Source organism: Protobothrops mucrosquamatus, unplaced genomic scaffold, assembly GCF_001527695.2.
Source record: "Protobothrops mucrosquamatus isolate PMUCROS unplaced genomic scaffold, P.Mucros_1.0 scaffold5, whole genome shotgun sequence".
NCBI classification, from domain to species: domain Eukaryota; kingdom Metazoa; phylum Chordata; class Lepidosauria; order Squamata; family Viperidae; genus Protobothrops; species Protobothrops mucrosquamatus.
This window is the reverse complement of record NW_015386392.1, coordinates 1,398,467-1,410,637: the sequence shown is the minus strand read 5'-3', so window position 1 is coordinate 1,410,637 and position 12,171 is coordinate 1,398,467. Positions and strand designations below refer to the sequence as shown.

Here is a 12,171-nt window from a genome sequence, read left to right as displayed (position 1 = left end):
GGAATTTTAGCGGGGTTTTTTAGGGGATTTTTAAGGACAATTTTAATGATCGGCCTGTTTAAATATTTCTTTTTAATTCGGCTTTTAATTATTGTATTTGTATTGTAGTTTTTATGAGGCTGTTAGCCGCCCTGAGTCCCATGAGGAGAAGGGCGGGGTATAAATTAAATTAATAAATAAAATAAATAAATAAATAAATGGGCATTCTACAGAAACGGCACTGGTGACTTTGCACAGAGAAGATTATGAGCTTCCAGCATGGAGTAAACCTTTCTCCCTTAACAAAATGCACAAACCACAAAGTACGCAGAAGCAGGGGGGGGGAGAACTGGAGGGGCATTCATTACAATATGGGGAATCTAATCTATTTTAGGATGATTATTTATTTATCTATATAATAGAATAATAATAGATTAATAGAATTCTTTATTGGCCAAGTGTGGTAGGATACACAAGGAATTTGTCTCTGGTGCATAAGCTTGCTATGTACATATAAACAGCAAGTAAAAGGTCATAGGCCATAATAATAGTTACAATCATTAATAAGTTACAAACAACAATTGATAAATCATAAGAAACCAATAGGAGAAGATAGTAGGAAAGATGAGGAGATGAGAAAAGTTGAGAGATGAGGCACTGCTGTGTGGGAATTAAGTGTTCAGCAGAGTGATGGCACCGGGGGGGGGACTATTTTTGTGTCTCGTTGTTTTGGCATGCATTGCTTTATAGCGGCGGCCCAGGGGAAAAGTTGAAATAGTTTATGTCTTGGATGTGAGGGGTCTATAGATATTTTCTCAGCCCTCTTTTTGATTTGCGCAATATATAGGCCCTCAACAGAAGGTTGGCTGGTTGCAGTTGTTTTTTCTGCAGTCCTAACTATCTGTTGAAGTCTGTACTTGTCCTGTGCCAAACCACACAGTTACTGAGATACAAATCACAGAGTAATTCCTCTGTAAAACTGTATCAGCAGCTCCTTGGGCAATCTGAGCTGACTGAGTTGACACAGGAAGAACATTCTTTGTTGTCCCTTTTTAATGATGGTTCTAATGAAAGGTGTCCATTGCAAGTCCTTGGAGATAATAGAATCCAGAAACTTGAAGTTATCTACTGTTGATACCGTGTTGCCTAATATTGTAAGGGGTGGTAGAATAGAAGAGCTTCCTGTAATATCTACTATCATCGGCACAGTTTTAAGAGTGTTCAGCTCCAGATTGCTCCAGCTGCACCACAGGGCCAGATGTTTTACATCTTGTGTATATGCAGGCTCATTATTGTCTTAAATGAGGCCAATCACTGTTGTATCATCTGCAAACTTCAGTATTTAAACAGGGATCCTTCAAGATGCAGTCATTGGTATATAGAGAGAAGAGTAATAGAGAGAGCACACAGCCCTGGGGGGCTCCTGTGCTAATTGAACGGGTGTTCAATGTGATTTTCCCTAGTTTCACTTGCTGCTTCCCATTTGTTAGAAAGCTTAAATTCCATCTATATCCATCCATTCATATTTCACCTTTATAGTTTTTATAAATAATCCAAGGCAGCAAATATACTTAATACACTTCCTTGCTCTATTTTCTCTACGATGACCATGTGAGGTGAGTTGGGCTGCCTAAGGCGGGACTAGAACTCACAGTCTCCTGGTGTTTAGCCAAAGTCACCCAGCCCGCTTTCATGACTAAGGCAGGATTAGAACTCACCATCTACTGGTGATTGGTCCAAGATTACCCAACTGCTTTCCTACTAAGGTTGGAACTGGAACTCCCAGTCTCCCAATTCTAGCCTGGTGCCTTAACTACTAGACAAACTGACTCTGAAAGCGGCAGGGTATTTTCTCATGTTTTTCACACATATCAGGATCTTTGCCTGCAGAGTCTGTTTTTTGCCACTGGCATATTTTCCTTTCTTTTTCTGCTTGTTTTCCTAACTGATCCTCCAGTCCATTTTCCCAGCCTCCCAGCAATGTCACTAAGTTGTTCTTGTTCTATTTCTGTTTCAGGGACGGGACTCCTGGCACCCAGAGCGTAACAGAAAAGTTTGAAGTGAACTGGGAAAGTGTCATGGTCAGCTCCCACGGTGCCATCGTGATGAAGTTTGATGGGCGTGGAAGCGGATTTCAAGGGACTAAACTCTTGCATGACGTTAAAAGAAAATTGGGCTCTGCTCAAGAAAAGGATCAAACAGATGCTGTTCGGTGAATGACCTTAACTCACTGAAATTGAAATCAGTGACTAGTTGTATACCCAGTGATACTTGCAGTGATTTATTTCAAAATATTAAATCATTTCTAAATTTTGGAGAGAGGCAGTTTGAGTATTGAACCAAAAGGCTACCAAGGAACTCAAATGTACAAGTGTAATTTCTCCCTTTTGCAATTTGTACTTCTATGTATCAAGGCAAAGCTGGGCCTTGCTATAGTGAACAGGAGTTGGCTTGAACACAAACGTATCTTCTTTGTTTGTTTTTTCCCAGGACAATGCTGGAAAAGGCATTTATCGATAAGACTCGAGTTGCTGTGTTTGGGAAGGTGAGTGTCCTTGAAACAGCTTCTGCTATTTCTCCAGAATTTTGACCTGTAGTTTGCAGGACTATATCTAAGGTTTATTGTGAGAGCCATTGTGATGTTGTTGAATAGAAGATGGGGGGGGGCTATGAATTCTAGTCCCACCCTAGGCCAGGGGTAGGCAACCTTGGCTGTTTTATGACTCGTGGACTTCAACTCCCAGAATTCCTGGGCCAGCCATGCTGAGGGGAAAGGGAGAGGTTTCCAAGCTGAGCCATGCTGGCTCAGGAATTCTGGGAGTTGAAGTCCACGAGTCATAAAGAAGCCATAGTTGCCCCATGCTGGCTCAGAAATTCTGGGAGTTGAAGTCCACGAGTCATAGAAGAGCCAAGGTTGCCTATCCTTGCCCTAGGCACAAACCTAACTAGAATGGCAAACCACTTCTGAAAAATGTTGTGGCCCTCAAACGTTGCCCACAAATATCCACATACACACACAGTGACATGTATGCCAAATTTACCAAAAAGAAAAAAGGAGGACACACCCCTTCAGATGTTTGTAAGATGCTCCATAGGGATCCCAGTGGGCTGCAGGCAGGATACAGTTTTTGCCCTACTGCATTGAGACAAAGCCCTTATAGCACTAATCCTACTATAGGTGAGTTTCCCAAAATTATTGGGGGGGGGGTCAGCCCTCAGAGAAAAACAAAATGCCCAGTTCTGGTGCCCTGGGATTGGGTAGAAGCAGAATCTCCCCAAAATGAAAAAGGAGTCGGTGAGAACATGGAGATGAAATCTGTAAAGGAGGTCCTTGAGTTACAGCCAATCGCTAAGCAACCTACTTGGAAAAAGAGAGTTACGACTAGTTCCGATGGCCCGCCCATTCCCAGGGTCACATCATTTCAGGCGCTCAGCATCACGGGCACGTTTGTGGTCATTCGCAGCGTTCCGTAGTCACATGACCATTTTTCCTTGAAAACCAGAAGCTATTTCCAATTCTTATCAGAACCGAGTCAATAGTGAACAATGAGTTCGCTTAATGGCTGTCGCATTAATTTTACAACTGCCTCATTCATTTAATTTGCCGCAAAAAAAAAAAAGGTCATAAAAGCGGGTCAGTTGCGTGATTGACTCAAATTCCAGCTGTTCCGACATACAGCCCTAATGGGCAGGCTTTGTTACAGTCACATGTCAAGTTGCTTGATCTCCCCCCTCCCCCCCCCACATTTTCATCTCTTTTCCTTTTTTTCTTTGCCTCTCAGGATTATGGTGGCTACTTGAGTTCATACATCCACTTTTCTGGAGAAGAAAATAAAGAGCCAAACTTCTTGTGTGGTGCTGCTCTTTCCCCATTGTCAGACTTCAGATTATATGGTAAACAGGGATCTCGTTGGGCTGACAGGAATAAAAGCAAGCTTTTCATTGCATGGCCTGGAATCTTAGAATTCTGCTATCCAAAGCAAGTTTCAACTCCTTAAGGTTGCAAACGTTAATATTAAAATATGCAAGCCAGGCCTGTGAAATGCCAAGGTGGAGGCTTCTGGCTGAGAAAAGGATGTGATGCAGAGGCTAAATAAGGAAATTGACTGGAACTTTAGAAGACAGCCATAAGTATTCATCTGCATGCCTTAGAAAATCTGGCTAGCTTTGAACAGCTTGCAGTACTGGGCGAACTGAGTACAAGATAGAGCCATCTATTACATTTCAAAAGATAATATCCTGTGCTAGGAAGACAAATATGGCTCAAATCTTCATGCTTTTTTCATGATCAGTCTGCTTTGATACCAAATGACTGCTCATGTTTTCCAGCTTTGCTGATGAGAAGCCCCCATTTTTGTTGGGTTTGGAGGAGATGCCTTGAAGGAAGGAAGGAAGGAAGGAAGGAAGGAAGGAAGGAAGGAAGGAAGGAAGGAAAAGGAAGAAAGGAAGGACAGGACAAAGGAAGGAAGGAAGGAAGGAAGGAAGGACAGGGCGAAGGAAGGAAGGAAGGACAGGACAGGACAGAGGAAGGAAAGGAAGGAAGGAAGGAAAGAAGGAAGGAAGGAAGGACAGGCCAGAGGAAGGAAGGAAGGACAGGAAGGAAGGAAGGACAGGGCATAGGAAGGAAGGAAGAAAAAGGAAGAAAGGAAGGACAGGGCGAAGGAAGGAAGGAAGGAAGGACAGGGCAAAAGAAGGAAGGAAGGAATTTGATGGGAAAGAGGGAGGGAGGGAAGGAAGGAAGGAAATTAGTTGGAGGAAGGAGGAAGAAAGGAAGGAAGGAAGGAATGTATAATGCTAAAACAGTGCAACAACTTTATTGATTGTTGTTTAACCATATTCTTTTGTTCAAAATCTTCTCTCGGTCCATCACCTTCTGGATGTGTTGTACTTTAACACCCAGAATTCTTTACTCTCTTCCCAAACAATTCTGAGAATCCAAGTCTCTTACTCCACCCAGCAGGAATAGCTGCAGGATATTGAGATGATGTGGCAAATAAAGAATAAAAATAACTAAATAAAAAATGGAAAACCTTGAAAAAGATTGAGGTAAAAAATGCCCAGATCGTCTTCCTGGGCTGAGACTTCCCTAGTCATGCGCCATATTTAAGAAAACTGTCCCATTGACAAATATTGCTTAAAGATCCTGCCTATGGAATATTTCAGCATTATAATAGGTCCAGATATGTATATTTTTCAACCTGTAAGACAAAGATTCAAAAACAGAAAATGCCATCCAAGTTTAGTATCAATACTTTGAATTTAAATTTCATATTTTTTCTTTTCTTCCCTCAGCTTCAGCCTTTTCAGAAAGATACTTGGGATTACAAGGGTTCGACAATAATAAGATATATGAGGTAAATCAGGTTAACTGTGATTTATTTACTTAGTTATTTAATAAATTATTAATTTATTAAGCACAATGCTATTTAAGAGTAGGCAATGGGGATGGCAGTAGTTAGAATGCATTCTTTATTTATTTATTTTATAAACTTCTCTTCAGATCAAATATATTCTATATTCTCCAAATATCTATATTTGATCTGCAGACAAAATAGGATCTTGTATTTTATATTTTTGATTATTTGAGGAGTGAAAATATATATTAAGAAACAAATGACAAAACCTGTAGTAAGTTAGTTTATTGCAGTCATTAACCAGCAACGCTTTAAACTGCCTTCCACTTTGTTTAAGATACAACATACTAAAGTGCAAAATCACAACATATTGAAATCGTGACAACATCAAAAAATAATATGAAAGCGTAATATTAAGGAAGGGGTTTCCAAATGTTATTTCTTTTTTTTTAAAAAAATATATTTTTCCTGATATAATTTATTTATTCATTTAAAGACAAGAATAAAAGAAGATAAAAAAGATACTAAAAAACATAAAAAGGGGGAAGAGAATAGAACACAGCAGAGTAGAATAGAATAGGATAGAGCAGAAGTAGAACAGAGTAGAACAGAAGAGAATAGAATAGAACAGAGTAGAGTACAGTACAGTACAGCACATTACAATACAATGTAATACAATACAATACTTTGTTGGCCAAGTGTGATTAGACACACAAGGAATTTGTTCCCAGTGCAGAAGCTCTCAACAGAGTAATAATAATCATAATAATGATACCAATAAGAGGGGATAGTAAAGAAGATAAGGATAATAATAATAATACTACAGTTATACTACAAGGGTAAATATCTTTAGGCATAAGACAATATGTGGGAATTAGGCATTTAGCAGAGTGATGGCATGGGTGGGGGGGAAACTGTCCCTATGTCTAGTTGTTTTGGCATGCACTGTTCTATAACGCCATCCCGAGGGAAGGAGTTGAAACAATTTATGCCCAGGAAGTGAGGTTTCTGTAGATATTTTCTCAGCCCTCTTTCTGGCTCGTGTAGTATACAGATCTTCCATAGAAGGCAGGCTGGTTGTAATTGTTTTTTCTGCAGTCCTAAATATCCATTGAAGTTTGTACCAGTCCTGTTTAGTTACTGTACCAAACCAGACAGATATCAAAGTACAGATGACAGATTCAACAATTCCTCTGTGGAATTGTATCAACCACTAATATCTTCCGTGGAAATAACAATTTAACAGTTTCATAAAATATATCCTGCTTTCTATAAATATCAGAAAGGTGTATACAGATCAGAAAAAAGGGGTAGTACACAAAACAACGTGCACAATAATATTCTGTTAAAACTAATTCTTACTCAGGACAGTAAGAGGGGTAGCATACAAATTTGGTAAATAAATAAATAAAATGTTAGATGCTGTATTGATTATGGTGATTTTTAAAGTGTCTATAATATTGAAAATTACTTCTTTCACTCTTCTCAGCTCACTAAACTCTCTCACCGAGTAACATCAGTGAAAGACCAACAATTTTTGATCATCCATGCAACAGCTGATGGTAAGATTATGTGAACCAAGCCAATAGACACTCCCCACTCAAATAAAGCAAAAGAAAAGCGTTATTTTACTCACAATAAATATTTTGTTTTGGTTTTTTGGTAATTCAATTCTTCACTTCCTGGAACTTAATTATCTTAATCTAATTTTACAGAGAAAATTCACTTCCAGCACACTGCAGAGTTCATCACTCATCTAATTAGGACAAAAGCTAATTACAGTTTGCAGGTATTGTGCTATCACACAATCACTTTTTTAAACAAGTGAAGTCTCTCTCTCTCTCTCCCTCCCTCCCTCCCTCCCTCTGTGTGTATGTGTCTATGTGTCTATGGGTGGGACTAAAAAGTTCAATCAATCAATTTCAACTTTGCAAGATCTTTTTTTTTCCCGCGAGAAGTTGAAATTGACTGATTGAACCTTTTTTTTTTTTTTTTGCACACGGCGGTGGAGGCCTAAAGCAAAAAGGTTTTATAAAACCCAGCTGAAGGCCTAGGACTGGGGTGACGGTGCGCGTGCCCACAGAGAGGGCTCTGAGTGCCGCCTCTGGCATCCGTGCCATAGGTTCGCCACCACTGGTCTAGTGGTTAAGGTAACAGGTTAGAAAGCAGGAAACCGTGAGTTCTAGTCCCACCCTAGCCATGAAAGCCAGCTGGGAAGTTTGAGCCAATCACCAAGAGACTTGAATTCTAGTCCCGCCTTAGGCATGAGAGCCAGCTGGTTGACCTTGGGTCAGTCACTATAAGCCCAACTCACCGCACAGGGTTGTCGTGAGAAAAATAGAAGAAAGGTTTGTTTGATATGTTCACCATCTTGAGTTATGTGTAAAAGTAATAAAAGCATATAATAAAGGATACAAATTATTTTTTTTAAAAAAATATTTTGCTTAAGAACTGAGTATGGCCAATAGGAGTCTCCGTGCAGTTGGGTATGTCAAACAAGTGAAAATGAGGTTTGGTACTATGCAGCTGCCATCTTGGTATTTTTCACATCTTCTCCCATGGGTCTTGGTTTTCTCTAATTGTTTTAGAGAATTCTCCCAAACTACTGTTACAAGTTGTAATCTTGGGAATTTCATTATTTGCTTTTATCACATTAGTAGACAACAACATAAAAAGATTTAGCATGTTAAATTTTGAGGACTACTTGTATATAAACCTTCCTTGCACTACATATCCCATCCCAGCTCATAATTGTGAGTAATTGATCATCCTTAGACTTTGAACAGGGACTTTTGGATGAAAATCCAAAAAATCAAGTTGAGGGCCTCCACTGTTTGATTGAACTCCCACCCCCTTTTTATTATGCATTTGACATGTAAACAAGGGGAGCCATTTTGGTTTTTTGGAGAAGACCCCCCCCCCAAAGATGTGAGACCCGTCTCAACCACGACTCTTTCCTTGGCAGATCTACCCTGACGAAGGTCACTACTTCAACAGCCCAACCCTGGAGCAGCACTTGTACAAGTCCATAGTCAATTTCTTTGCGGAATGTTTCAACGTCCCGGACAAAGTCCCAGTGGTTTCCACAAAAGAAGACGAGGATGAAGATTAACTTTCTGGGTTTGTGCTAAGAAGCACAAGGCGACTTTTCAAAAAGATATGCAACTAAACCCTCCCGATTTCCCTTCCCTGACGAAAGGAGTGTTATGTGAGCATGTATTTAAGAAAAGTGAAATGGAAAAGCAGTTCTGGCGCTGGTATTGGAGCTCCTGCCTTCTCGAACGGAAGAATATTTAAGCATGAGGAACTCAGCAGACACTGCTGTTGAGGACCAATCCCTATGAACAAAAATGGCCGCCGCGTGATTTCTGATTAAAGATCCTCGACCCGGGAAACCGAACCCTGAAGGCAAATTTGCTAAGATGCCCACAGCAACCCTCAAGTGCAAGTCCAAGATATGAGTAAAACCCACCCTCTGTCTATGTTAGGGGTCCCTTATTTAGCATCTCATTGTTTCCTATAAAGTGAACCATCCACGGAATAAAGATTATAGCACAATTATTTTTCGAGGGTACCAAATTGTGTGTTGTTTACCTGTTGTCTTCTGCATTTCCAAGAAATTAGGCTTTGCTGCAGAACTGCTCAGTTATACAGGCGTTTTCTTTTGTATAAAGCACTGCTGTAGCTTGACTGTACAGGCATTTCTGTATATAGTTTTTAGCTGTCCCCCCCCCCCTTTTTACTTCAGCCTTGGACTACTAAACCTTTGTTGCTGCAATGTGCTCTGGCTTTAAGAAAACCCCTTTAAAGCTTAGAGAGAGCCACAGGAATTCTGGCTTAAGAATTGTTTAGATATTCTGGAACTCTCCCTGGCTGTTCCTTTAATGCTTTAGCTTTTTGGATTTGAATTGTCCAGTATTAACCAATATTTGTCATGTTTTTTTTTAAAAAGTCCTTTTTTAGAGGGACAGGAATAGCTGCATGACGATGTCATCTTACAATATCCCCAAGTTGCTAGTCCTTACTGTTGCGGATTGGCAGGATTGGGAAAATGTGAGAAATTACTCTCAAAAGATCATGTCTTAATCGTGCTTGGAGTGTCTTGTATAGCAAGTGAGCAGCTTTCCTGGAAATGGGAATATTCTCTTGAATTGCTTCTCTTGCTTTTACCACAGCTATAGCTTCTGTCATTTATACTGTTACCTTCATAATATTGCACAGCTTTTAATTAGTCCTAACACACTGCCTTATCTATACATTGTGTTAATGTAATGATAAAAATCTGGGTTGGGACATTGCAAGTTTGCCTTTTTTTTTTCCTTTGATTTTTTCCCCTGGAATTTTGAAGACAGATCTGTCATTTCTTTCTTAGAGTTCAGAGGAGACAAGATTAAAATTGTTCAAAACTACCCCCAATCTATATTTTTATTCCTTGAATTCCTCTTTTCCTCCTCCTCCTTCTCTTTTCTTTTGCTTTGCTACTATTCCTGTAAATTATTCTGACCCAATGTACAACTAATATATGAATATTGTGTACTTCATTTTGTAGTGTATAAAAGGAATGTAAGTCGAAGATTTGTCAAGTTCCCTTCTGCTCCGGCCTCTTAGATTATTCTTACTCTTCTTACGTCTTGTGTTCTACGTGCATGTGAGAACCCTTATTTGCTTATTAAGGCCCCTTAGAGGTGTTCATTCAGACTAAATTAACTCCGTGGCTCCTTTTTTTACTGTGTTTGACAGCTTGAATGTCAGTGCAGGTCTCTGCATTTTTACATGTATTGTTAAGAGAACACAAATCCAAGACCGCAGGAGAATTGGTGATATACTTCATCCAGACTTTTTTTTTCCTGTCTCTGCTTTATTTTAGGTTGAGATTGTTAGCTGTTGGTGGCAATTAGATCCTCGTGGGAGATACACCAGTAAACCAAACCCCAAGGCAAGGGGGGGGGATCAGGAATCTCACTGATTTTTTTTCCCCCTTTCATAGTTTACTCTGCATCAAGAGTCATATAGAAAGCTATTGCAGAATAATCCATTCCTTCAGCCAAATGCCAAATAGACCATGTGAATGGTACGGGTCCAGGTTTCGATAACCTTATAGGCCAGAATGCCTGAGCTGATTTTGCTCCAGAGGAGGCGATCCCTTGCTCTGTTTATAAAATTTTGTAAAGAAGAAGCCTGGTGTGGCACAATAGTGTTTGTTCATCCATGAAATAAAGCATTATTTTACCATCTAGGTTGTTGTGGTTACTCTTTCTTAACAATTGCATGACTACATAAGTAGGCGTAAACTAATGCATGCCTCTGAACTTCATTGTGAGCTTCAGAAGATTGCTCTGTCCAGCAGGCCTTGCCGTTTTCTCTCCTTTCTCTGAATGAAAATAATTTGAACCGGTGAGGGAGGGGGCTGAATATTAGCTTAATCAAGGGATGAGCCTTTAATCATTGACTGAAAGGAGTCAAGCCATCTCCACTTGACATCTAAGAGGGAGATGTCTCTTTCAAAGGCAGATGTTTTTTCAACTGACCTCCCAATTCGGGAACTAGATCCATGTTCCCAAAGAAAATGAATTGGCCATTCCAAAGATTGAGAAAGACTGAGATACATACTGTATGGATTTCCATTTGTAAATGACCCAAAGCATGTGTCAATGCTGCAAATACTGTATATTCTTGCTTTGACAAAATATGCAAAACTATCTGGTATTTTGAGAGTTAATGCAGAGCAGAGGAGGGAGGAGGGAAAAGCCCGGGAAACAGAAAGGAAGTGAATCTTTGTCCTCCAAGTTAATTGGAAGATGTGAGTCATGACCCCAAAATAGGGGAGGGGAAATGCCTGGAATGTTGTGCGCAAAGGGAAGGGAAATTCAGATCTTGGCATCCTTCGTTATGCTGTGCTGACATTTTGTAACATAAATAAAGACTTTAGGAAAATCAATGCCTGGAAGTTCTTTGAATTGTTTCATTAGCCAGAACCATGACAGCATGCTTAAAAAGAGTTATTCTTTAAGATAGATGATAGATAGACAGACTGACATAGAAATAGATAGATAGATAGATAGATAGATAGATAGATAGATAGATAGATAGATAGATAGACAGATAGACAGATAGACAGATAGACAGAGACAGACAGACAGACAGACAGATAGACAGAGACAGACAGACAGACATATATAGGGCACTGAATAGATGGCAGTTCTTCATGGATTAGATTCCATATTTGATCTGTTTCAGTTTTGCCTTTGCTTAAATACAGAATTGGCAAAATGCAAAGCCAATTACATCATCATTCTGTGATTCCTCAATGCTTTCTGAACTTGGCTGTTTTCTTTCAGACCTTTCATTACCCAACTAGTAGCAGTCATGATAATATATAGCTGGGTAATGAAATGTCTACAAGAAATGATCAAGCTCAGAGAGCATCAAGGACTTTACAGTTTTGTATGCAATGTTTGAGAAGGAACCTCAGTGAAAACATAAGGAAGTAAATAAAGATGAGAGGGATCAGGTTCAAGGCAGTCCAGAATTGTGAGCTAACTTATATGATGATTAATATCTGGCCTGAAACACTTGGACTATCCTGCAATTTTAACTGTCTCCCTAAATGTGACATCTACGAATTATGAGAAACTACAGTTTATTTTTATTTATTTATTTATAATTTAATTTATACCCCGCCCTTCTCCTCATGGGACTCAGGGCGGCTAACAGCCTCATAAAACTACAATACAAATACAATAATTAAAAGCCGAATTAAAAAGAAATATTTAAATAGGCCGATCAATTAAAATTATCCTTAAAAATCCCCTGAAACTTTAAAATCATTAACAATTAT

At 39.4% G+C, this 12,171-nt stretch overlaps 1 protein-coding gene across 1 annotated transcript in view; it reads left to right on the top strand.

Moving 5' to 3' along the window:
* Nucleotides 1-8,445, top strand: part of DPP6 (dipeptidyl peptidase like 6) — a 362,352-nt gene extending 353,907 nt beyond the window's left edge. Inside the window, exons 20-26 of the mRNA XM_015832529.1 lie at nucleotides 1,997-2,191; nucleotides 2,470-2,524; nucleotides 3,762-3,873; nucleotides 5,272-5,333; nucleotides 6,823-6,895; nucleotides 7,049-7,122; nucleotides 8,299-8,445. Of these exons, the coding sequence (XP_015688015.1) occupies nucleotides 1,997-2,191; nucleotides 2,470-2,524; nucleotides 3,762-3,873; nucleotides 5,272-5,333; nucleotides 6,823-6,895; nucleotides 7,049-7,122; nucleotides 8,299-8,445 (718 nt within the window). The remainder of the gene's footprint in view (nucleotides 1-1,996; nucleotides 2,192-2,469; nucleotides 2,525-3,761; nucleotides 3,874-5,271; nucleotides 5,334-6,822; nucleotides 6,896-7,048; nucleotides 7,123-8,298) is intronic.
* Nucleotides 8,446-12,171: the final 3,726 nt, after the last annotated feature.